The sequence below is a fragment of the Stomoxys calcitrans genome, chromosome 1 (genome assembly GCF_963082655.1).
Source record: "Stomoxys calcitrans chromosome 1, idStoCalc2.1, whole genome shotgun sequence".
Lineage (NCBI taxonomy): Eukaryota > Metazoa > Arthropoda > Insecta > Diptera > Muscidae > Stomoxys > Stomoxys calcitrans.
This window is the reverse complement of record NC_081552.1, coordinates 116,417,470-116,442,582: the sequence shown is the minus strand read 5'-3', so window position 1 is coordinate 116,442,582 and position 25,113 is coordinate 116,417,470. Positions and strand designations below refer to the sequence as shown.

Below are 25,113 nucleotides of genomic sequence, written 5' to 3'. Positions count from 1 at the left end.
ATGTGGTTTCTATGCACCTAAGACCATATATCTGCGGATCGGTCTACAATATATGGCAGCTATATCCAAATCTGAACCGTTCTGGGCCAAATTGAAGATGGATATTGAAGGGCTTAACACAACTCACTCTCCCAAATTTCAGCAAAATCGCATAATAAATGTGACTCCGAATTAGGGTCATAGGCCCATAAGAGCCACATTTATTATCCGATTTTGCTGAAATTTGGGACAGTGAGTTAAGTTTAGCCCCTCGACATAATCCTTCAATATGCCACAGATCGGTTAAGATTTGGATATAGCTGCCATATAGACCGATCTCTCTATTTCAGGCTTTGAGCCCATAAAAGGTGCATTTATTGTCCGGTGTCGCCGAAATTCAGGACAGTGAGTTAGGTTAAGCCCTTCGACTTCCTTCTGCAATATGGCCCAGATCAGTCCAGATTTGAATATAGCTGTCATATAGACCGATCTCTCGATATAAGGTTTTGGGTCCATAAAAGGCGCATTTATTGTCCGATTTCGCCGAAATTTTGGACAGTGAGTTGAGTTAGGCCCTTCGAAATTTTTCTGAAACTTGGGCTAGATCGGTTTAGATTTAGATATAGCTGCCATATAGACCAATATCTCGATTTAAAGTTTTGGCTCCATAAAAGGCGCATTTATAATCCGATTTCACTGAAATTTGACACAGTGACTTATGTTAGGCTTTTCGAAATCCGTGTCGTATGTAGCTCAGATCGGTTTATTTTTAGATAAAGCTACTAAAAAGACCAATATTTTGTTATACACAATTGAACAATGACTTGTAGTTATAAGTATTTATTCAAAATTGGAACATATTTTGATATAACTGCTATGGGACAAAAGGTATACAATTTTCACCGGATTTTGATGAAAGGTGATTTACGTATATTTCCGAGGTGGTGGGTATCCAAAGTTCGGCCCGGCCGAACTAAACGCCTTTTTACTTGTTTTTTTTTTATTATTTTGTGTTTATTTGCAGTGTGTAATTAAAAATAAATTCTCATTAACATACAAAGCTCAGTCTCAAATGGCGTTTTATAGTAATTAATTGAAAAAAATAAATACAATAAAATAAAAGTATTTAAATTTTAATTCAGTCTCAAAATCTTTTGAGAATACTGCCTTAAAAAGGATAAAACAACAACAAAAGATAAAAAACAACACGCGCGATAACCTTTCTGCCCGAGTTCACAAAATCAACTGAAAATATTAAACTCTCTTTAGAGCACGCGGATAAAGATCGGGTCAATGTCTAGCTTTTGTGAAGCACGAATTGTTTTACTTGATCTTCGTTCAATGAGCTCAAAACACTATTAGCATACACAACCGCTCATCAGACGCAATATGGATGCAAAACAAATTCGTCTTTACCATACTTTGAAGCCATGTTTCATGCATACCCTATGTAATAGATTACTGCACAAAAGTATGTTGAAACCATATTTTTTTGTAAATTTTTTGAAGAATATTACTTTACATTGTATTGTAGTTTCATGCATATTTATTGAGCCTTCAAAATGCGCATTAGTATGCTAGAATATTTTCGTATTGCTTCCAAGATAGGAACAATTTTTTGCTGGGTAGCACTGTTGTTGTAACATGGCATTAGGAAAAACAAATAAGTCATAAGTGAAAGGCAACAACAATGCTGTGTTTTTTTTTTCGAACCATGACTTGATCTTTTTATGTTATGAATTTGAGCTCACCAGGACTAGGGAAACTTATTCATATAGAGACTTTGCCCGTCTCGACCATGATTTTTGCTTTCGAGTGCTGTGTTCATCGACTGGGATCTGATATTTCGTATGGAAACTATCGATGAACAAACTGACTTTCTACAGAGGAATATCCGTGACCTACAGGAACTTACGGTTCCACTCAAGACTAGAGAAGTGTCCTCCAGATCGAAACCGTGGTTCTCCCGGGATATTCGTTCGGCTATTCACATGAGGAATATGTCGCATCGCAGGTGGAGACGTTTCAGGACGCCTGAGTTACATGATGCATTTCGCTCAGCAAGAGACCATGTCAATAAGTTGATTAAGATAGCCAAGAAAGACTACTATTACAGACGCTTTACTTCTGCAATAGGCTCCAAGAGAACGTGGAAGGTTATTCGAGACATAGGAATTGGGAAAGATACTAATAGATGTTTAACAAACTTGGACATCATCACATCACAGATCCCAGTTGATCCCAATTTCTATGGCTTCAATGTCTCCCCCTCCCTCGATGACGACTCTGGTTTTGGCTTCAGCTGTATTGGTCCCACCGATGTCCTTGAGTGCGTCGCGACTGTAAAGTCTAACGCTGTCGGATCTGTTGGCATTGATCCTAGATTTGTAAGACTCTTGCTCCCCCTTATTATTCCTCATGTAACCTATGTTTTCAATAGGATTTTGACCACGAGTTACTTTCCATTAGCGTGGAAACATGCCAAAGTCATCCCACTGCCTAAAAATTCCAAGGAATATAGACCAATTGCGATTCTTTGTTACTTGTCAAAGGTCTTTGAGAAATTGTTGTATTTGCAAATGTCGTCTTTTGTCAACGAGAACTCTTTGTTATATGTGAGACAGTCCGGGTTTCGACCTAACCACAGCTGCGTAACTGCCTTGGCAGAGGTCACTAAGAGGATCAGGGTCAATTTGGAGAATGACAAGATAAATTTCCTTGTTCTTCTTGACCATTCTAAGGCATTTGACACTGTGGATCATTCCTTGTTATGTGATAAGATGAGACATCTTTACAATTTTTCCTCTACGTCCGTTCGTCTTATTTTGTCGTACCTGTCACACCGCACTCAGTCCGTCAGTTATAAGTCTTCTCTATCGGCAACTCTGCTTGTTTCAAAAGGTATTCCTCAGGGATCAATTCTGGGTCCTCTTCTCTTTTCATTGTACAGTAACGACTTGGCGGGTCAATTGTCTTATTGTGAGGTACATATGTACGCTGACGATGTACAAATATATATTGGCAGTCCGAGGGATGAGATTGCTGAAAACATACGTCTGCTTAATCATGATCTGTCAAGAGTCAGCACGTGGGCGAAAGCCAATGGCCTGTGTCTCAACCCTGTAAAGTCAAAGTGTGTGGTTATCAGAAACAGGCTGTCTCGTTTTTCATGTGATGTCGGTATATTCATTAACGACTCTAGATTGGAAATCGTTCCTCATGCAAAGAACTTGGGCGTGGTTATTAACAGCACTCTGACTTGGAGTAATCATATCGACTCTGTTGTTGGTCAGGGATATTCAAAATTGCGTGCTCTCTGGGCCACTCAGTCGGTTACTCCGCTGCGGGTTAGGTCTCTCTTGGCAAAGACTTATCTTGTTCCTGGCATTCTCTACGGCTGTGAGTTGTTTGCTAATTGCGACTCGGTAAGTAGACGTAAGCTAAACACCTTTTTTAATTGCGTTACTCATTATGTATTTGGCTTGAGACGGCGCGATTCCATCTCTGAATACTCTTTATCTCTGTATGGCGTCTCCTTACAGCAATTGTTGTTCCTAAGATCGTTTACTTTCCTGCATAAATTGATCTACACGCAGGCACCACAATATCTGTATGGATTTATTGATTTCGCCAGATCTACTAGAGGTAAAAAAATCATTCCCAAAATGTATCGGAGGCTTGTTTCTGAATGGCGTATGTTCATATTCGCTGTACGTCTCTGGAATTCTCTTCCTAACGATCTGCAATTACTCAGTAACTCGGCAACATTTAAAACTAGACTTTGGAAACATTTTACTGCATTAAGTTGATGAATGTTAAGACTCATTTATATATTTATTTTTCTATACTTACTTCTTCTTTTCTTACCTTGCCTTAATTTCTTTTTTTTTCGGATCAACTAAGTCTACTAATTCCTCTTTAATTGATAAATTCACTTTTGTTTTTTTTCTTTTAAATTCAAATCTACAAAGCCACAATTGTTAGTTTTTTCCGTAAGTTATTCATTCAAAATCTGTGATGTATTGTATAGCTATATATTCTTAGTTTTAAGTGTTTACTATGTACAATTGTTGGAGATATTACCCGCACTTTAATTATAAGAATTTTATATTCTTGTTGTGCGGGTGTAAATAAATAAATTAAAAATTAAGTAATTTACTAATTTTAGTATGACTACTTCGAGTTTAAAAATCCATGCTTATCTCGCACATTCGTACCAAGAGTGACCTTGATGTAAAATTTCAATTTTGAAGGTTCAGTCAAATTTTCTGGGCGAATATCAGTCATTAACACTACTCTTTTATATAAATAGGTAACAAGACGCAAAGTTAAAGATTTATTAACCTACCATTTGAAATAAAAAATCCTTAATATCAAGGAAAATATCTTTCACCAAAGGAAAAGTTTTCTTAAAAAGTTTGAAAATTTAAGTCGGGTAGATTGATAAATTATGCACCCAAAACTAATACAACTTTGTGTCTATTAAATTATTTTACAATTCTTAAGAGTATATTGCATTATGTTCATGTTACTGAGAACTATGTATGTAGAATTGAACGAATGATCCAGTTCTATTTGCTCTTTTTACTGATATACTAACATCGTTTCCTGGTATAGCAACATTGTTCCTGTTTGTATTAAAACCAAAAAACTTTTACGGTGAACATTTCACACAAGTACAACATGGGCAACATCAAAACAAAAAAAAAAAAAACCATAATCACAACCATACATAGAAGGCCGTTCGCAAAATACAAAACATTCACAAGCTCTGATGTGTAGAACCCAAAAGGATGGGTTTTAATTGTTAGGATGTCAGGCAGCAGGATACGAATTTCACAGAGTCCTGAATAAGAAAATAAGCGAATTGGTCCATGTACGAATATGACCAGCGAATCGAAAAAGATTCAGCTAGAATGATTCGATAAAGAAATTTCGTATGTTTGCTCTATATTCGCAATGGCATTTAGTTGACAACAATTTTCCGTTCCATTCAATATTTGAATAAAAATGTGTTTTTTGTTTGAATTATATTTTGTTTAAACTATCGTTGATTTAAAAAGGAGAATAATGAAACACAAAGTTGATTTAAAGAGATAAGTGATGATATACAAAAGAGGTTTGAGAGGAAAGATGACACATAACATCTCTTGACATTAAAGCGTCCTCCAACCGCCAAACAGACTCGACTGTCGAAAATCTCTCACCGAGATGGCTGAACAGTTCAAAATTCACCTACTCTGGGTACCGGGTCACAGAGATAACCAGGGAATTGTACAGCGGGCGAGCTTGCGAGACTAGGAACTTCCTTACGTATTCCAGGGAAACTGGAATCTGTGGGTATGCCTCTTGCGACAATTAAGCTATGTTTTTAGGACCAGGCCCGAAGGACTACGAATGATAGATGGTCGCAAAAAAGGTGCTGTGAGCATTCCTAAACTATGTGGCCTAAACTAGACTTGAAAAGGCATACTGCTTTACTGTCATTGGCTAGAACAGACGTCTCAGTTATTGTGTCCGTCATGACAGCTCACTGTCCAATCGAAAAACATGCTGACAGACTGAAGGTTGTCATTAACTACTTTTGAAGAAGCTGAGACTACATCGAAGAAGAACAGACTATAGAACACCTTCTGTGTGTGTGTTTCCCGCACTGGCAGTCAGAAGGAGTTCCACTTTAGGTTCTCATTTCTTTGAGAACCTGTCTGATTTAGCGGATGTGAATATTCGCAAGTTGTTGGGCTTTTTAAAGCGATCTGGATGGTTCAACTGTAGGAACTAGATGGCATTTTCCTTCTTCTGTTGCTGTGGTATTAAAATGAACGAAAACGTCTAACCGCCAAACAGATGTAAGTGCCAAAATCAAAACTTTAGATTAGGTTAGGCTAGGATGAAAAGAGGGTGCGCCCTGTGCCACTATGGACATACACCTAAGCTAGTTATCAGTTTGTTGTGCGCTCTAGAAACTAAAAAGTAACATCGAAAAAGAAAATTTTAAGTTAGGAACTCGTGCTGCTCACAAAATCCTTAATTGTTTTCCATAACACTTCCCTAAATTGGTATATGTCTGGTATTGTGTCCCCACCTAAGTAGAGAAAGCCGGGCTATGACATAGGAAATGCTCCAACGTTTCATCATCTTCTCCACATGCCCTACATGTTGAGACGCCTTCGACCAGCGATAGATGGATCAGAGGGTCTTCTATTTCCCTTGGTTAATTGATGCACTTGCTCCTATGAGACCGCAAGCGAATTTTAAGAAATGAAACGCGAGGTGTCAATTTCAATTCATGCGGTTTATTACGAGGCCAATGGGACCTTGGTTTAAGTAGACTTTATTGGCTTAGAACTTTACACTTTAAAGTGATACACTTAAGTAACTTATATCAATAAAGTAAAAGGAAAGGAATGATAATCAACGGTAAAATATAAGTAAATAAGAGCCGCTCTTTGCGAGCATAAATTCGGTGTTTTAAAGAGAGGAAAGTAAATGAAAATTGGAGTGAATCCATGGATGCTTTCCGTGAGCTTAATAGTTGCAGAGTTGGGCATTTCAATGCTGTTGAACTGGCTTAAACACTGCACATGCTATCACTGCCGCACCAATTTTGCATAAGGAAGCTCCACTGCAAGACTGTTCGTGACCTTACCGTCCTGATTGTAACTGCCCTTATGGCCATTTAACTGTCCGTAAAGACGTTTACACTTGACGTCCTCATTACTTTGTACGTACACAAGAAGATATTCCCAAGCATCACCATGGGCTTGCCAATAATTGCAACTGGGTGCTCGTCACTGGTACAGACAAATTCTCACACACAGTAGTTTTTCCTGTTTTGTTTTTACTGAGCCCTTTGCTCAGTCAGCATATTGAGCAGCCAGGTAAACTCGGAATGTGATAATTTTTAAAGTTTCACCTTAATTACATGAATGAAGGTATGGCCAATGAGAAATATTATTACAGCAACGCACAAATGGCTACCAAGTACAAAAAATATAACAAGAATGCCTGAGGCACATACATTGTTTGGTAACATTTACGCGATAAAGAATTATCTATCTCAAAATCTCCTTTAGGTGTTGAAAAACGTTGACCTCTCATATTTTTTTTACGTACGGGAATTAAAAGAAGTCATTCGGTGCCAAGTCAGGACTATACTGCGGATGACTCATCAAATCGATGTTTTGAGTGCTCAAAAATGCAGTTGTTTGAGCCGATGTATGAGAGCTCGCATTGTTGTGAAGAAGAGTGATCCGTCTTCGGCGGATTGTTTTCCTGATTTCTTGGAAGACATCTGACAAACAAATCGTTGTGTAGCACTCAGAATTGACTGCTCTGCGTTGTTCTGTTGTGGTACGATTGCGACATATCCAGTTTTTCCGAAAAAAACAGGCGATCATTTGCTTGGAAGTGCTTTGTGCGCGAGCAACTTTTGTTGGATTTGGCTCATCTTGAAACACCCAAACAGTCGACTGCTGTTTACTTCGGGCTCATACGCGTAAGTCCACGATGCCACGATGCTTTTTTTGAGTGAACTATGACCTCGAATGAATTCACCATACCATCATACCATAAACACTAGTGCCTGATGGAGCATCATCGCCAAAAATTTAATTAAGTTCATCGATGCAAGTTGTAAGAAATAATAGCACGAAAATGTTCATGATTTAATTCCATTTTTTTGGGCGAGTTAAATCTTTCAAGTTACTGTATACAACACAAATAGCGCTCGTTCTGAGTACGTACACCTCAAAAAAGTCAAGCTTTACGATAGAGTTGTCAGTTGAGAGATTGCAACACAAGGGTTTTCTAATCCCGAAATATAAAAGGCAATCCTCGTATTACAAAACCATAAAGGAGTTGTGCGAAAATGGAAGGCTTTTCATATAAATGTCATTCGTCACATCGATATAAATTCAAATAAACTATGAACGAGTTTGAATTACCAACTGAGGTCTGCTTATAATTGGTATAATATTGAGTTTGTATTAAGTTACAACAATAAATTGAACTTGGTGTCTTGGAAGGTGAATCTTACATATCCTCTACCATGAACCGCACTTGACACGTTCTTTGAATGACTTAGTGATGACTAAGGAGTTACATCTACAAATATAGATGGGCCGTATTTACAATGGCTAGTCTAGTGACTAGTCAAAAACGTATTCCTACTAATGGGAAGTTTTTGTGCAAAATTTTAGGCCTTGCTTTATTTCTTCGACAGACAGACAGACGGACGGATATTGTTTAATCAATTTGGAATGTCAAGGCGATCCAGAATATTGATTGAGTCTCTGATAAATATTTCGATGTGTTGCAAGCGGAATGGCGAAACTAGAACGCCCCATCCTTTGGTGAAGGGTATAAAAAGAAAACACATATTCCAAAGCTTGACGTTAAAATAATTTACAAACAAAAAAACTAGTTTAAATCGCAAATTACATTTTCAATATTTCAAGAATGAAAGATAATGTCAGGGTAAAACAAGTAAAAGCGTGCTAAGTTCGGCCGGGCCGAATCTTATATACCATCCACCATGGATCGCATTTATCGAGTTCTTTTCCCGGCATCTCTTCTTAGGCAAAAAAGGATATAAGAAAAGATTTGCTCTGCTATTAGAGCGATATCGAGATATGGTCCGGTTTGGACCACAATTAAATTATATGTTGGAGACCTGTGTAAAATGTCAGCCAATTCGAATAAGAATTGCGCCCTTTGTGGGCTCAAGAAGTAAAATAGAGAGATCGATTTATATGGGAGCTGTATCGGCCTATAGACCGATTCAGACCATAATAACCACGTATGTTAATGGTCATGAGAGAATCCGTCGTACAAAATTTCATGCAAATCGGATAGGCTCAAGAAGTCAAGATCCCAAATCGGTTTATATGGCAGCTATATCAGGTTATGAACCGACTTGTACTTAATTTGATATAGTTGTTGAAAGTAACAATAAAAAACGTCTTGCGAAATTTCAGCCAAATCGGATAGAAATTGAGTCCTCTAGAAGTTCAAGAAGTCAAGACCCAAGATCGGTTTATATGGCAGCTATATCCGATTCGAACCATACTTGGCACAGTTGTTGGATATCATAACAAAATACTACGTGCCAAAATTCATTCAAATTGGATAAGAATTGCGCCCTCTAGAGGCTCAAGAAGTTAAGACCGAAGTTCGGTTTATATGACAGCTATATAAGGTTATGAACCGATTTGAACCATACTTGGCACAGTTGTTGGATATCGTAACAAAACACGTCGTGCAAAATTTCATTCCAATCGGATAAGAATTGCGCACTCTAGAGGCTCAAGAAGTCAAGACCCCAGATCGGTTTATATGGCAGCTATATCAGATTATGAACCGATTTGAACCATACTTGGCATAGTTGTTGGATATCATAACAAAACACGTCGGAAGTTAGCGTGCTTTCGACAGACGGACGGACATGGCTAGATCGACATAAAATTTCACGACGATCAAGAATATATATACTTTATGGGGTCTCAAACGAATATTTCGAGTAGTTACAATCAGAATGACGAAATTAGTATACCCCCCATCTTATGGTGGAGGGTATAAAAACACTTTATATTTGTCACAAATTCTGGCAAGAATTGATCGCAAAAAACATGTACTTCTATTGTAAACAAAGTCCAATGGTTTTCAGAAAAGAAGTTTACTTGGTTTACTTTCTTTAAATGTTTTGGAGCCGGGGCTCAGACCCAAGGTTCCCTCTCTGATTTATATGTGATTTATGTGTTGTTAAAATACATGCTTCATCCGATAAAATAGCTTTAAAGTACCACAAGTCCTTCTTGAATCAACGTTATTCCAAATACGGATGTGTGATTCATACTTTACTATAATATACCCTAAATTTGCCTCCCATATTGTCTGATTGGCCTGAATGCCCGTTAGAGGGGTTTGTGTCGGGCCCTAAATACTTGTCCCAATATTCGAATATGAGCTTCGGACAATGATCCCACAGTCCTTTCATTTATGTCCTACATTGTTACGGTCATTCTGCATGATCGTGTGGGTGATATTTGGAAGACGTTAGACACTTGGTCTGGATATATTCTGATTCTACTTTCAAGGACCATATTGTCCTGGTCGACATACACGTCAGTTGTGTTGGTTTTTGGGGTAGAGACGGCACTCTTCTGAATACTTTTCATTTGAGCCCCATATTGTCAAATCGGTCCACTTTTATTTTTGGTTTGTGTTGTTGGGGTAAGGGCGAGGGTCCGATAACAACTAATTATAAAGCCTCTTCCTCATTTCAGGCTACATTCGTAATCTACTCCCGAATATATATCATTTGTGTCTAATATTGTCATGATCATCCAAAATTTGCCTACTTAATTGGGTTTTTGGACTGGGAGCGACCCCCGGGTCAAATTTTCAACATCAAATTCGTACTGCATCCCTGAATACCTTTCATTTGGGTCCCATACTGTTCTGATCGATTTCCTTTTAATTTTTGGGTGGTGTTTTGGGGTAAGGGGAGAATCCGCTCCCTTCCGATGTCGGCAAATTTTATAGCCTGTTGCTACTTTCAGACCAACTGGCACAATCTGTGAAAATTTGAGAAAATCGGTTCAGCCGTTTTTGAGTCTATACGAAGCAAACCAACTTGCAAACCCGAGAAAAAATCGTTGAATTAATCAGATTCAACTGTATCTGGAATAAGATACTCCTACGTATTATTATATCTGATGCTAAATATATTAATATCTGGTAGTAGATAAAATTGGATATGACACCAGATATAATTATATCTGCTATATATAATTATATTCAAAATGATATGATACGTAAAACTATACCTGGCCTTAGAATTGGAGTTTGAATTATGTAGCAACATTAAATTGAACTTGGCATCAATTTAAATATACACAATTTTTTTTTTAAATTAAAAAAATATGCATATACATTAGCATGATGTAAAATTAATTAGCGAAATTTGTTATATATCAAATAAATTAAATTTTAAACAAAACTCTAGTTGAAACCCCGAGTAACATGTTTTATATATCAGGAATGAATGGTATTGTCGGGGTTAAAAAACTTTATATTTATCACAAATTCGTGCAAGAAACCAAAAATGTCACCCCATTAGGGCGTATGAAAGAAAAAAATTTTTTGAGAAATACTTTTGGCAGGTGAAATGTTCTCTTGGTGTCAAGGATGATACAATGGTATCATTTCTGGAACTTTCAGTAACATAAAGCCAATATCAGAAAAGATTGAAATGCAAACCACGCACTAATTAACCAAAAAGAGGATTTTTTAGACAATAAATGGGTATTTTGATATAAAGTGTATTGCTATTTTCTTCAATGGTTTGTTGCACACGAAATTGAATTTGAATTTGAAAGAATTCTGCCAAATATTTTCTGAAATGAACTCAGTTCAAGGATAAATCTATCCTTTCATAAGAAATTTTTGCAAATCAGCCTATAGGGGCCGTACGAGGCAAGACGGGAGATCATTTTGTATATGAGGTTATGGGAGGCCACCGTAACGCAGAGGTTAGCATGTCCGCCTATGACAATAAACACCTTCGTTTGAATACTGGCAGAACATCAGAACAAATCTTCAGCGGTGGTTATCCTTTCTGAGAAACAATGGAATAGTAACAAGTAAAAGCGTGCTGAGTTCGGCCGGGCCGAATCTTATATACCCTCCACCATGGATCACATTTGTCAATTCAGCCAATTCGAATAAGAATTGCGCCCTTTGTGGGCCCAAGAAGTAAACTAGAGAGATCGATTTATATTTCAGCCAAATCGGATAGGAATTGCGCCCTCTAGAAGATCAAGAAGTCAAATCCCCAGATCTGTTTATATGACAGCTATATCAGGTTATGAACCGATTTGAACCACACTTGGCACAGTTGTTGGATATCATAACAAAACACGTCGTGCGAAATTTCATTCCAATCGGATAAGAATTGCGCCCTATAGAGACTCAAGAAGTCAAGACCCAAGACCGGTTTACATGATAGCTATATCAGGTTATGGACCGATTTGAACCATACTTGGCACAGTTGTTGGATATCATAAGAAAATACTTCGTGCAAAAATTCATTCAAATCGGATAAGAATTGCGCCCTCTAGAGACTCAAGAATTCAAGACCCAAGACCGGATAATATGACAGCTATATCAGGTTATGGACCGATTTAAACCACACTTGGCACAGTTGTTGGATATCATAACAAAACACGTCGTGCGAAATTTCATTCCAATCGGATAAGAATTGCGCCCTATAGAGACTCAAGAAGTCAAGACCCAAGACCGGTTTATATGATAGCTATATCAGGTTATGGACCGATTTGAACCATACTTGGCACAGTTGTTTGATATCATAACAAAACACGTCGTGCGAAATATGGCACACTAATCACAAGAGAACACATGCTACTCGCCTATGCCGACGACAACGATATCATAGGTCGGTCACCGGAAGTAGTAACTGCAGCCTTTGAAATAATCGAAATAAATTCAGGGAAAATAGGTTTGGCATTAAATGGAGATAAGACGAAATGGGTGGTTTCAACTCCCAAAAAGCTTTGCACAACCGAGCAGTTAAGAAAATGGAGAAAGTTGGGAACCACAACTTTGAGACAGTCAGCAACTTTATCTAACTCTAATTTCGAGCGGCTAGCTTAAGCGTTCGAACGCTATCGTGACTTGCACAGACGGGCGGATGGGCATGGCTAGATGGACTTTGATGTCAAGTTGATCAAGAATATATGTGGACACCAAACGGGGCGGGTGGAGTGATTTGTAGTAGAAATGAAAACTCTTAGAAATTGCGCGTTATGTCCAGAATTACAATATTTGGTAATTCTTCGGTTATTCCACTCGAAAGTATAAGTGGTTTTCGAGGTGTTTCAACAGAATGACAGCAAACAAGTAAAAAGGCGTTAAGTTCGGCCGGGCCGAACTTTGGATACCCACCACCTCGGGTATATATGCAAACCATCTTTCATCAAAATTCGGTGAAAATTTCATACCTTATGTCCCATATCATTTATATCAAAATAAGTTCCGATTTGGACCATATACTAATTTCGCCAAATTTCGGCGAAATCGGACAATAAATGCCTCTTTTATGGTCCCAAAACCTTAAATCGAGAGATCGGTCTATATGGCAGCTATATTCAAATCTGGACCGATCTGTGCGATATTGCAGAAGTATGTCAAGGAGCTTAACATAACTCGCTGTCCCAAATTTGGCGACATCGGACAATAAACGAGCATTTTATGGGTCCAAACTCATAAATCAAGAAATCGGTCTATATGGCAGCTATATCCAAATCTCAACCGATCTGGGTCAAATTAACGAAGGAAGTCGAAAGGCCTTACACAACTCACTGTCCCAAATTTCAGCAAATCGGATAGTAAATGTGGCTTTTATGGGCCTTAGACTCTAAATCGGAGGATCGGTCTATATAGCAGCTATATCCAAATCTGAACCGATCTGAGCCAAATTGACGAAGGATGTCGAAGGGCCTAACACAACTCACTGCCCCAAATTTCAGCAAAATCGGATAATAAATGTGGCTTTTATGGGCCTAAGACCCTAAATCGGAGGATCGGTCTATATGGCAGCTATATCCAAATCTGGACCGATCTAAGCTAAACTGACGGAGGATTTTGAAGGGCCTAACACAACTCACTGTTTTAAATTTCAGCGAAATCGGATAGTAAATGTGGCTTTTATGGGCCTTAGACCATAAATCGGAGTATCGGACTATATGGCAGCTATATCCAAATCTGGACCGATCTGGGCCAAATTGACGAAAGATGTTGAAGGGCCTAACACAACTCACTGTCCCAAATTTCAGCAAAATTGGATAATAAATATGGCTTTTATGGGCCTAAGACCCTAAATCGGAAGATCGGTCTATATGACAGCTATATCCAAATCTGAACCGATCTGGGCAAAATGACGAAGGATGTCGAAGGGCCTAACACAATTCATTGTCCAAAATTTCAGCAAAATCGGATAATAAATGTGGCTTTTATTGGCCTAAGACCCTAAATCGGCGGATCGGTCTATATGGGGGCTATATCAAGACATAGTCCGATATAGCCCATCTTCGAACTTAACCTGCTTATGGACAAAAAAAGAATCTGTGCAAAATTTCAGCTCAATATCTCTATTTTTGAAGACTGTAGCGTGATTTCAACAGACAGACGCACAGACGGACGGACATGTCTAGATCGTCTTAGATTTTTACGCTGATCAAGAATATATATTCTTTATAGGGTCGTAAATGGATATTTCGATGTGTTGTAAACGGAATGACAAAATGAATATACTCCCATCCTTCGGTGGTGGGTATAAAAAAGATTTTTTACTCAAAAATATGATTCTTTGAATTTGTTTGTAGATTGTGTCCCTTCCCTTTGGTAGAGAGTGTAAGTTTTTCTTTGGGTAAAATTTTGTAAGCTTTTTCATTGGGCAACGTTCAGTATGTCAGGAGTCAGTATTGGAAGGATCGCGATCGTGTGGGGATGTTATCTCGGCATGTAACAAATTTCAAAGTTTAAGCAAAAAAATGCTCATATTTACAACACCACAAACAAAAAACCTTTGACAATATCTTGCGCCATACAAAAACATCCATCCTTTGTATTCGACTCTAATTCTTGCAATTCTTTGGTAAACAAAGTCGCGACGGTGTCTATTAATAAGTCGAAAAATTCGTTTATGGCTAATGAATTACTTTTTTGCGTGTGGTGGGATTTTTCATATAGTCGGCGTTGACAAATTTTTTCACAGCTTGTGACTCTGTAATTGCATTCTTTCTTCTGTCAGTTATCAGCTGTTAATTTTAGCTTGCTTTAGAAAAAAAGTGTAAAAAAAGTATATTTGATTAAAGTTCATTCTAAGTTTTCTTAAAAATGCATTTACTTTCTTTTAAAAAATCCGCAGTTACTTTTTGGGCAACCCAATAGGTCGAAAAACAAAGCTTAATGCGATTTTAGTGCTATTTTGTTACAGAAATAAAATATTTGATTAAAAGCATAGCATTATATGTACTTGTCTACAAATAATGAATAATAAAGAGTGATTCGACTTTGAAAAATTTAACACTTCCATAAAGAGAAATTAAGAAATACATAACGGGTCTTTCCCAAAACATTTAAAATCTTCAGGGCTTTTAATGCATTGAACTAGTTACCATTATATAAGACTTAAGTGACCTTATATTATCAGGAGTATCAAGCAAGTAGTACCAATTAACCCGATGTGAATATTAAAGTTGTTCTTTTTCTTCTTTTTGCAGTTTCAGGCTCTAATTCATGTTTTCCGTTCATACTCCTCTACAAGAAGTACAACAGGACAATACTCGCAAAATCTCTTACCAACTTAAGTACAATCATTGTATTCGACTGTGTTGTTCTCCAAAGAAAACTCATGAATAAGGCAACCATGTTCCAGTTGGATCAACCCACTAGTGTATGAAACAAGGAACAGGACTCGGGAGCAGTAGCAGAAGCAAGCAACAGGCAATAAACATTTCATACAAGCCAAAGTAATTAAGAGCCAACTTTAACCCAATTTGCCTGAAATACGGCTATAGCAGCAAGAGCAACAATAGCAACGACCCAAAAATTGTCTCCACCCCAGATAAGGGGAAGAAGAACTACATCGACTACTACAACAATACCAAAAAAGAAAAAAAAAAACGGGAGGCAAAAAGAGTAAAGGAGAGCTGCTAAACAATATACATGTATGTAAATATATGTATAATAAATTATTATAAAAAAAGCGAAAAGTGACAACGATCGACGCACAAGCTTCTTTCTATCAAAGCAACCGGCGCCTTGGGCAAGGAATTACATTTTGGACAGCCCCTGGTGACCAAAGTGCATGGAATTTTCATGTGATTTAAGAAGTGTGAAAGCGGGCCAAAGCCAGAGATAACAAAATGCAGAAGGAAAACAACACAACAATAGAGAATTGCCAATATGTGGGCCCATATCGCCTGGAAAAAACACTCGGAAAGGGACAAACTGGTAAGTGAAATTTGCCAAGTTATGTGTATGTAATACATATATGTATATGTATATATTTTTTTTTTAACCGCATACCTTCCATCTTTCCTTTTAATCCCAATAAACAAAATGAGAAATATTATTGCGAACACTGAACCGTGCCAACATGATGTTCAAAATTTGATTTTGTGCTTTTTAAGGCATAATGGCGATCATTTTATGAGGTCCTAGCATGGAATGGGTACACAATGACCATTTATTTATTAGAATATATTATAAGAACGCAAACGACACCCTGTACCAGTACTGCAGCTGTTATAAAATCATCTTAGACATGTCCGCCGGTCCATATATCCGTCAAAAATTGCAAATTTTGCCCATGAACATTCCACTAAGGAACAGGGGCAAACTTCTCACATATCAATAAGTGCAGTCCGATTCAAGTTTTAAGCTCAATGATAAGGGGCCTCCTTTTTATAGCCGAGTCCGAACGGCGTGCAACAGTGCGACACCTCTTTGGAGAGCAGTTTTACATGGCATAGTACCTCACAAATGTTGCCAGCATTAGGAGGGGAAAACCTCCGATGAAAATTTTTTCTAATGGTCTCGCCAGGATTCGAACCCGGGAACATGCTAACCTCTGCGCTACGGTGGCCTCCATATATCCGTCAGCTGTTTTTTTTTTTATACCCTCCACCGTAGGATGGGGGGTATACTAATTTCGTCATTCTGTTTGTAACTACTCGAAATATTCGTCTGAGACCCCATAAAGTATATATATTCTTGATCGTCGTGAAATTTTATGTCGATCTAGCCATGTCCGTCCGTCTGATTGTCGAAAGCACGCTAACTTCCGAAGGAGTAAAGCTAGCCGATTGAAATTTTGCACAAATACTTCTTATTAGTGTAGGTCAGTTGGTATAAGATATATAAACCGATCTTGGGTCTTGACTTCTTGAGCCTCTAGAGTGCGCAATTCTTATCCGATTGGAATGAAATTTTGCACGACGTGTTTTGTTATGATATCCAACAACTGTGCCAAGTATGGTTCAAATCGGTTCATAACCTAATATAGCAGTCATATAAACCGATCGTGGGTCTTGACTTCTTGAGCTTCTAGAGGACGCAATTCCTATCCGATTTGGCTGAAATTTTGCAAGACGTTTTTTATTGTTATTTTCAACAACTATGTCAAATAAGGTTCAAATCAGTTCATAACCTGATATAGCTGCCATATCTGGGATCTTGACTCCTTGAGGCTCTAGAGGTCGCAATTATTATCCGAATTGCCCGAAATTTTGTACGACGGATTCTCTCATGACCATCAACTTACGTGTTTATTATGGTCTGAATCGGTCTATAGCCCGATACAGCTTCCACATAAATCCAGCTCTCTATTTTACTTCTTGAGTCCCCAAAGGGCGCAATTCTTATTCGAATTGGCTGATATTTTACACAGGTCTCCAACATATAATTTAATTGTGGTCCAAACCGGACAATATCTTGATATCGCTCTAATAGCAGAGCAAATCTTTTCTTATATCCTTTTTTTGCCTAAGAAGAGATGCCGGGAAAAGAACTCTAGAAATGCGATCCATGGCGGAGGGTATATAAGATTCGGCCCGGCCGAACTTAGCACGCTTTTACTTGTTTTATTATAAATATGATTTCCTTTATTAATTTTTCTTTTGGTTATTTTTAATTTTTTACCCACCACCATAGGATCGGGTATACTAATCTAGTCATCCTGTTTGTAACACCTCGCAATATTCGTTTAAGACCCCATTCTTGATCGTCTCGACGTTCTGAGTCGATCTACCCACGTCCGTCCGTTGGTCGAAATCACGACAGCGGTCGAACGCGCAGAGCTAGTCACTTGACATTTTACCCAAATACTTACCACAAATATAGGTCGTTGGGGATTGCAAATGGGCCATATCCGAAGAGATTTAGATACAGGTCCCATATAAACCGACATCCCGATTTGACTTACATGCCGCAATTTTTGTCCGATTTGGCCAAAATTTTGCATGTCTTGTTCTATTTTGAATTCCAAAAACTGTGCCAAGTACGGTCAAAATCGGTCTGTAGCCTAATATAGCTCCCATATAAACCGTCCTTCGGTTTGAATTCTTGAGACCCTGGAAGCCGCATTTCTTGTTCAATTTCTCTTAAATTTTGCATGTAGTGTTATGTTATGACTTCGAACAACTGTGCGAAGTACTGTCAAAATCGGTCTATAACCTGGTTTAGCTCCCATATAAACCGATCTCCTGATTTGACTTCTTGAGCACTTATAAGCCGCAACTTTTGTCTGATTTGGGTGAAATTTTGCACGTATTGTTCTGTTGTGATTTCCAAGAACTGTGACAAGTACGGTCAAAATAAGTCTATAGCCTAATAAAGCTCCTATACAAACCGACCTCCGGTTTGACTTCCTGAGACCCTGGAAGCAGCAATTCTTGTTCCATTTCGCTGAAATTTTCCAAGTAGTGTTCTGTTGCGACTTTTAACAACTGTGCGAAATACGGTCCAAATCAGTCTTGTAACTGATATAGCTCCCATATAAACCGGTTTCTCGATGATCCCTTCAGCTAAATTTATTTGTATTTGTATTTTGTATTTTATTATGATAAACCCATACAAAAGACAGTGTCTTATATAAAGCATGGGTTAGTAAATTGATAAATACAATGAGTTCAACAAGTTTTCAATTAAATAGAACAATAATTGGTACAAAATATTTAACAATTTAAGCAAAGTTACTGATACAATATTTAAGTAAAAAAAAGGTTAAAACAAAAAAAAATAAAAAAAGAAGAAAAAGAAACTTTAAAGAAAATTTAACAATTTAATCAAAGTTACCAATAAAATAAATTAATAAATAGTTATAAAAAAACAAAACAAATAATTAATTAAAAAAGATTTGAACTGTCGTTCATTACTTATAATTTGAATACTATTGGGAAGATTATTCCAGAGACGTATAGCATTACCAAAGAACTGTTGTTCAGATACACGATATTGATGACGTATTTGTATTACTTGTTTACCTCTTATAGAGTTGGCAAAACGCAATACAGAAGCCAGATATGACGGTTCATTGGTATAAATTATCTTGTGGATCATTTGCAACGAGCGTATCTTAAGGAACGAGTTAAAAGAGACACCATATACTTGTCTGGCAAAGTCAGATACCCGGTCTCTTCTACGCAAACCAAAAATGTATCTAACGACATCGTTAAAGGCCAAGTGCCATTTATTCCTATGAGTAACATCACAACCGTAAAAAAACCTCGCAAGAGTATAATAGTTTCGGCAGAATAAATGTCCTAGACAAAAGCATTCTTATTGACAAAGGGGTATACTGTCGACTCATATATAAGTTTCGTAAAACGCCGTAGGTCCTGCCCACTGTCATACTGACATGATTCTTCCATGAAAGTCTATCATCAAACTCCAAACCAAGGTTTCTTGCAGATGAAACAATCTCAATTGGGGCTCCAGCAATTGCCACATCAAGATTGGGCGGCATTGTCACCCGATTCCTACCAATTACAAGGCACTTTGAATTTGTTGGATTTAAAAGTAGTCCGTTGGCGTTTGCCCATGTGTTTATCCTATCCAAGTCATTATTAAGTCGAAGTACGCCATCGATCAGCCTCTCCGGCGAGGAGCTCATATACAGCTGTATGTCGTCGGCATACATATGAATACCACAGTTGCGCAACTGTCCAGGAAGGTCATTGCTATATAAGGAAAAAAGGAGTGGGCCCAATACAGACCCCTGTGGAACACCTCTTGAGACTGGAAGATAACTAGAACAGCGGCTATCAACACATACCGATTGGCTTCTATTCGTAAGATAGGAATATATAAGATCCGTTGTTCTTACAGAAAATTTAAATAAATGTTTCAGTTTAAGGCAAAGTATATTGGGATCAACGGAATCAAATGCTTTCGAATGATCTAAAAGAACAAGAAAGGTAACTTTATCGCTGTCAATATCACTCCTTACATCTTCAACTACTTTCAAAAGTGCAGTAGTGCAACTGTGCTTTCGCCGGAAACCAGATTGAAAATCTGTTAGCAGCGAATTATTCGCAATATATTCAGATATTTTCCGGTTGACTAGAATCTCAAATATCTTAGAGACGTATGGAAGTATTGCTATTGGCCTAAATTCCTGGTTATTCTTTGGTATTGGGACTATCCTTGCCCGTTTCCAAGACTGTGGATAGCAACTCCTTAAAATAATATTGTTAAAAAGATGGCACATATACGGAAGAATAAAGGGTAGAATTGTCCTAAAAAATCTTGGGTCAATACCATCAGAACCAATGGCATTAGACTTAATCGATTATACAGCGCTTACGATATGGCTTTGTTCAAAACGTTCAAGATCAAAACGTAGGTCTGGTGAGGTGTTGTTACTACTATGGTTTACGTTACTAAATTCACTGTCGTAGAAATGTACGTTTGGCTCAGGAAAAGATATGTTCAAGAAACTTCTATTAATCTCATCTATTTATTTTGTATAAATTTTTGGCAGAATCCATGGTGGAGGGCTCCTAAGCTTCGTCCCGGCCGAACTAAGCGCGCTTTTAGTTGTTTATTTTTTTAATACCTATTTTGCTGGTTTGACAGAAGTTTGGTATTCTTTCTTTCTTTAATGGGCTATGACAGAACATTTGTTCCACTAGCCGAACGTAGAATAGCGTTCCAAGCGCCTCGACCTTCTGCTTCTTGGAGCGCCTCGACCTTCTTTGCTGGAGCTTCTTCATCTATTCTGACAACATGACCTAGCCAAAGCAGCCGTTGTATTTTGACACGTGTCACTATGCTATCGTCGTCATACAGCTCGTGGTTCATACGTCACCTATATTCTCCATTAACGCAAACTGGTCCATATATTTTACGAAGAATCTTTCTCTCGAATACTCAAAGCTCTGCCGGATCTACTTTCACAAGTACCCATGCATCAGAACCACATAACAATACGGGTAATATTAGTATCTTGTACAGTGTAATCTTCGTCTGTCGAGAGGTGGCCTTGTTTCTTAACTGCTTACTTAGTCCAAAGTAGCATCTGTTTGCCAGTATTATTCTTCGCTTTATTTCAAATTTATTTCGATTACGGCGGTGCCGAGTTAGATAAAGTTACTGACTATCTCAAAGTTATGGTTCCCAACTTTCCCTATTTTCTTTATCTGCAGTTGTTGGCAGTTGAAACCATCCATTTCGTCTTATCTCCATTTACTGCCAAACCCATTTTAACCGACTCTCTTTCGATTATTTCAAAAGCAGCAGTTACTACTTCCGGTGATAGACCTATGATGTCGATGTCGTAGATATAGGCGAGTAGCATGTGTTCCCTTGTTATTAGTGTGCTATATCATTTTACATCAGCATCTCTTATAATCTTCTCTAGCTGGATATTAAAGAGATCACACGATAGGCTGTCTCCTTGTCTCTGCAAAACTCGTTTGGTATTAAATGGTTCGGAGAGGTTCTTTCATATTCTTTCTGTGGAAGGCGTATCAGCAAGTGTCATCCTGCAGAGTCTTATTAATTTTGCAGTTATACCAAACTCGGACATGGCTTAAACTACCTTTGATCGTAAAGGGGTATCGATGGTGGCTTTGTAGCCAACAAAGAGATGGTAGGTGTTGATTTGTCCTTCTCGAGTCTTTTCCAGGATTTGGCGCAGTCCGAATATCTGGTCTAGGTTGGATTTATCAGGTCTAAAGCCGCATTGATAGGGCCCAATTATCTCATTGATTTTAGGTTTTAATCTTTCACACAATACGCTCGAGAGTATCTTGTATGCGATGGGGAGGAGACGTATTCCTCTGTAGTTGGCACATTCCGTCTTGTCTCCTTTCTTGTGTACGGGACATAGTATGCTGAGGTTCCAATCATCGGGTATGGGTTCTTCTATCCAGATTGCGCAGACAAGCTGATGCATACGCCTTATCAGTGTGTCGCCTCCGGTCTTAAATAATTCAGCGGGTAACCCGTCGGCTCCTGCTAAATTGTTGTTCTTTAGTCGGGTCATTGCTACTTGGACTTCAATCTGACTAGGAGGTAAATATTCTATACCGTTATCATTGATTGGTTCTGCGGTATCCTCTTCGCTGTCAACGTCTGACACTAACAGTTGGGTAAAATGTTTACTCCATATCCTCAGCATGCTATCTGTTTGAGTTACCAGATTTCCTTCTTTGTCTCTGCAGGAGGATATACCAGCACCAAAGTCATGGTTTGATGTTCGAATTTCCGGACTTCATTCTGACTACTGTACATCTCAATTCGCTCACACTCACGTCATTCCATTTCCTTTTACTTTCTGCAGAATAGACGATTCTCCTCTCTCCTTCTCTCCCGACACCTCTCCTTCATCTGGCGCGTTGCTACTGATTGCAGGGTTGCTCTATATGCCGCACTTTTGGCTTCAGTAGCATCTCGACACTATTGGTCTTACCATGGGTTTCTTGGGGGAGGCTTCCGGTACCCAAGTACGGATTAGCAGTAGCAATTAGCAATAGTTTGCCACTGCGCCATTATATCATCGGAACAAGGAGTGCTTTCATCAAGCAGTTAGGTCAGTTCTCAAGATTCGGCCCGGCCGGACTTAGCACGCTTTCACTTGTTATTTTTAGTTTATCTTATACTTCGAGTATCGCTGGTGATCATCCTCTGGGAATAAACTGTAAATTAAAATATTAATTTTTACAAAACAATTGAACATATTCACAACAAAATAATTACATTTAAAAAACAAGTAAAAGTGCTAAGTTCGGCCGGGCCGAATTTTATATACCCTCCACCATGGATCGCATTTGTCAAGTTATTTTCCCGGCATCTCATCTAATTGCGACCTCTAGAGGCTCAAGAAGTCAAGACCCCAGATCGGTTTATATGGCAGCTATATGAGGTTATGAGCCAAATCGGATAGGAATCGCGCCCTCTAGATGCTCAAGAAGTCAAGTCCCCAGATCTGTTTATATGACAGCTATGTCAGGTTATGAACCGATTTAAACCATACTCGGCACAGTTGTTGGATATCGTAACAAAATAGTACGCGCAAAATTTCATTCCAATCGGATAAGAATTGCGCACTCTAGAAGCTCAAGAAGTCAAGACCCAAGATCGGTTTATATGACAGCTATATCAGGTTATGGACCGATTTGAACCATACTTGGCACAGTTGGTCCTGCAGCGTATAAATTCGGCTGAGTTCATTCGTCACTGTTTGCATTTTTGCACAAAATACCTGTACCTTGTCGGTATTAAAGCTCATTCGTTTATCGGTGGGGGTGTCAATTATGTAACATCTCTAGGTCAGGACTGCTGAACTGCAGTGTGCGGTAAATGCCGCTTTCCATTGTATTGGTTTATTCTTCATTTTCTGGTCCTGGACTTGTCGGATAATAATGTTGTTTTCAACTTTGTCTTTGTTTTACCCACATAAATTTTTATTAAATTTATCTCTTCCTAATTGCAATATATCGTGTATTCTACATTTGATTTATCTTCATCTTTATACCCACCACCGAAGTATGGGGGTATATTCATTTCGTCATTCCGAAATATCCATTTCCGACCCTATAAAGTATCGGAAAAAAATCTATCTACGACGATCTAGGCATGTCCATCCATCTGTCTGTTGAAATCAAGCTACAGTCTTTATAAAAGGGATATTGAGCTAAAACCGTGGACAGATTCTTTTTTTTTGTCCATAAGCAGGTTAAGTTCGAAAATATACCGATTTCTCGGTTTAGGGTCTTGGGCTCAAATAAGGCGCTTTTATTATCTGATTTCGCAGAAATTTGGGTTATCGAATTGTGTTAAGCTCTTCAACAGGCCCGTTCAATACCAGATTAGTCAAGATGTGGATATTGCTTCCATATATACCGATCTTCCGATTTTATGTTTAGATCCATAAAAGATAAATTTATTAACCGATTTTGCTGAAATTAGGCACAATTTGTTGCGTTAGGCCCCTTGATATTCGTACCGAGTATGCTAAGATCGGTCTTTATTTCGACATGGCCGCCATATATACCCAACTCTCAATTTATTCATACCGAGTATGGCCATATCGGTCCAAGTTTTGATATAGCTGCCATATAAAACGATCTTGGATCTTGACTTCTTGAGCCTCTAGAGTGCGCAATTCTTATCCGATTGGGATGAAATTTTGCACGACGTGTTTTATTATGATATCCAACAACTGTGTCAAGTATGGTTCAAATCAATTCATAACCTGATATAGCTGTCATATAAACCGATCTTGGGTCTTGACTTCTTGAGCCTCTGGAGTGCGCAATTCTTATCCGATTGGAATGAAATTGTGCACAACGTGTTTTGCTATGATATCCAACAACTGTGCCAAGTATGGTTAAAATCGGTTCATAACCGGATATAGCTGCCATATAAACCGATCTGGTATCTTGACTTCTTGAGCCTCTAGAGGTCGCAATTATTATCCGATTTGCCTGAAATTTTGTACGACGGATTCTCTCATGACCATTAACATACGTGTTTATTATGGTCTGAATCGGTCTATAGCCCGATACAGCTCCCATATAAATCGATCTCTCTATTTTACTTCTTGAGCCCACAAAGGGCGCAATTCTTATTCGAATTGGCTGACATTTTACACAGGTCTCCAACATATAATTTAATTGTGGTCCAAACTGCAAATCTTTTCTTATATCATTTTTTTGCCTAAAAAGAGATGCCGGGAAAAGAACTCGACAAATGCGATCCATGGTGGAGGGTATATAAGATTCGGCCCTGCCGAACTTAGCACGCTTTTACTTGTTACTTGTTATATATGATCTTCCCAGGATAATTTTAAGTCAAGTGTAAACCCAAGATATTTTGCCGAATTGGAAAATAGCACTTCCTCAGTATGGATGTGCAGATTTTTATATTCCGTGGAGACTTTTGCAAAGTCGACATGTATAGATTTTTTGCCATTTAATTTTAGATCCCAGTCTTTAGTCCATTGATATACGTTGTTTCTTGTCGCTTTGATGATTTGTTACTTCATCTGTGTCCTTCCCGAAATACATTAAAACTGTGTCGTCTGCGAATATTCCGGTGAAG

The 25,113-nt window shown here is 38.3% G+C and overlaps 2 protein-coding genes across 4 annotated transcripts in view; both read left to right on the top strand.

The window, feature by feature from the left end:
* The window catches only part of LOC131996812 (uncharacterized), a 31,862-nt gene extending 16,491 nt beyond the window's left edge, over nt 1-15,371 (top strand). Inside the window, exons 2-3 of the mRNA XM_059366794.1 lie at nt 14,385-14,412; nt 15,285-15,371. Of these exons, the coding sequence (XP_059222777.1) occupies nt 14,385-14,412; nt 15,285-15,371 (115 nt within the window). The remainder of the gene's footprint in view (nt 1-14,384; nt 14,413-15,284) is intronic.
* LOC106091999 (serine/threonine-protein kinase BRSK1) overlaps nt 1-25,113 on the top strand; it is a 267,761-nt gene that overhangs the window by 96,989 nt on the left and 145,659 nt on the right. For all 3 annotated transcript variants that reach the window (XM_059362652.1, XM_059362646.1, XM_059362656.1), the window contains exon 2: nt 15,285-16,017. In XM_059362652.1, the coding sequence (XP_059218635.1) occupies nt 15,930-16,017 (88 nt within the window). In that variant the 5' untranslated portion in view covers nt 15,285-15,929. The remainder of the gene's footprint in view (nt 1-15,284; nt 16,018-25,113) is intronic.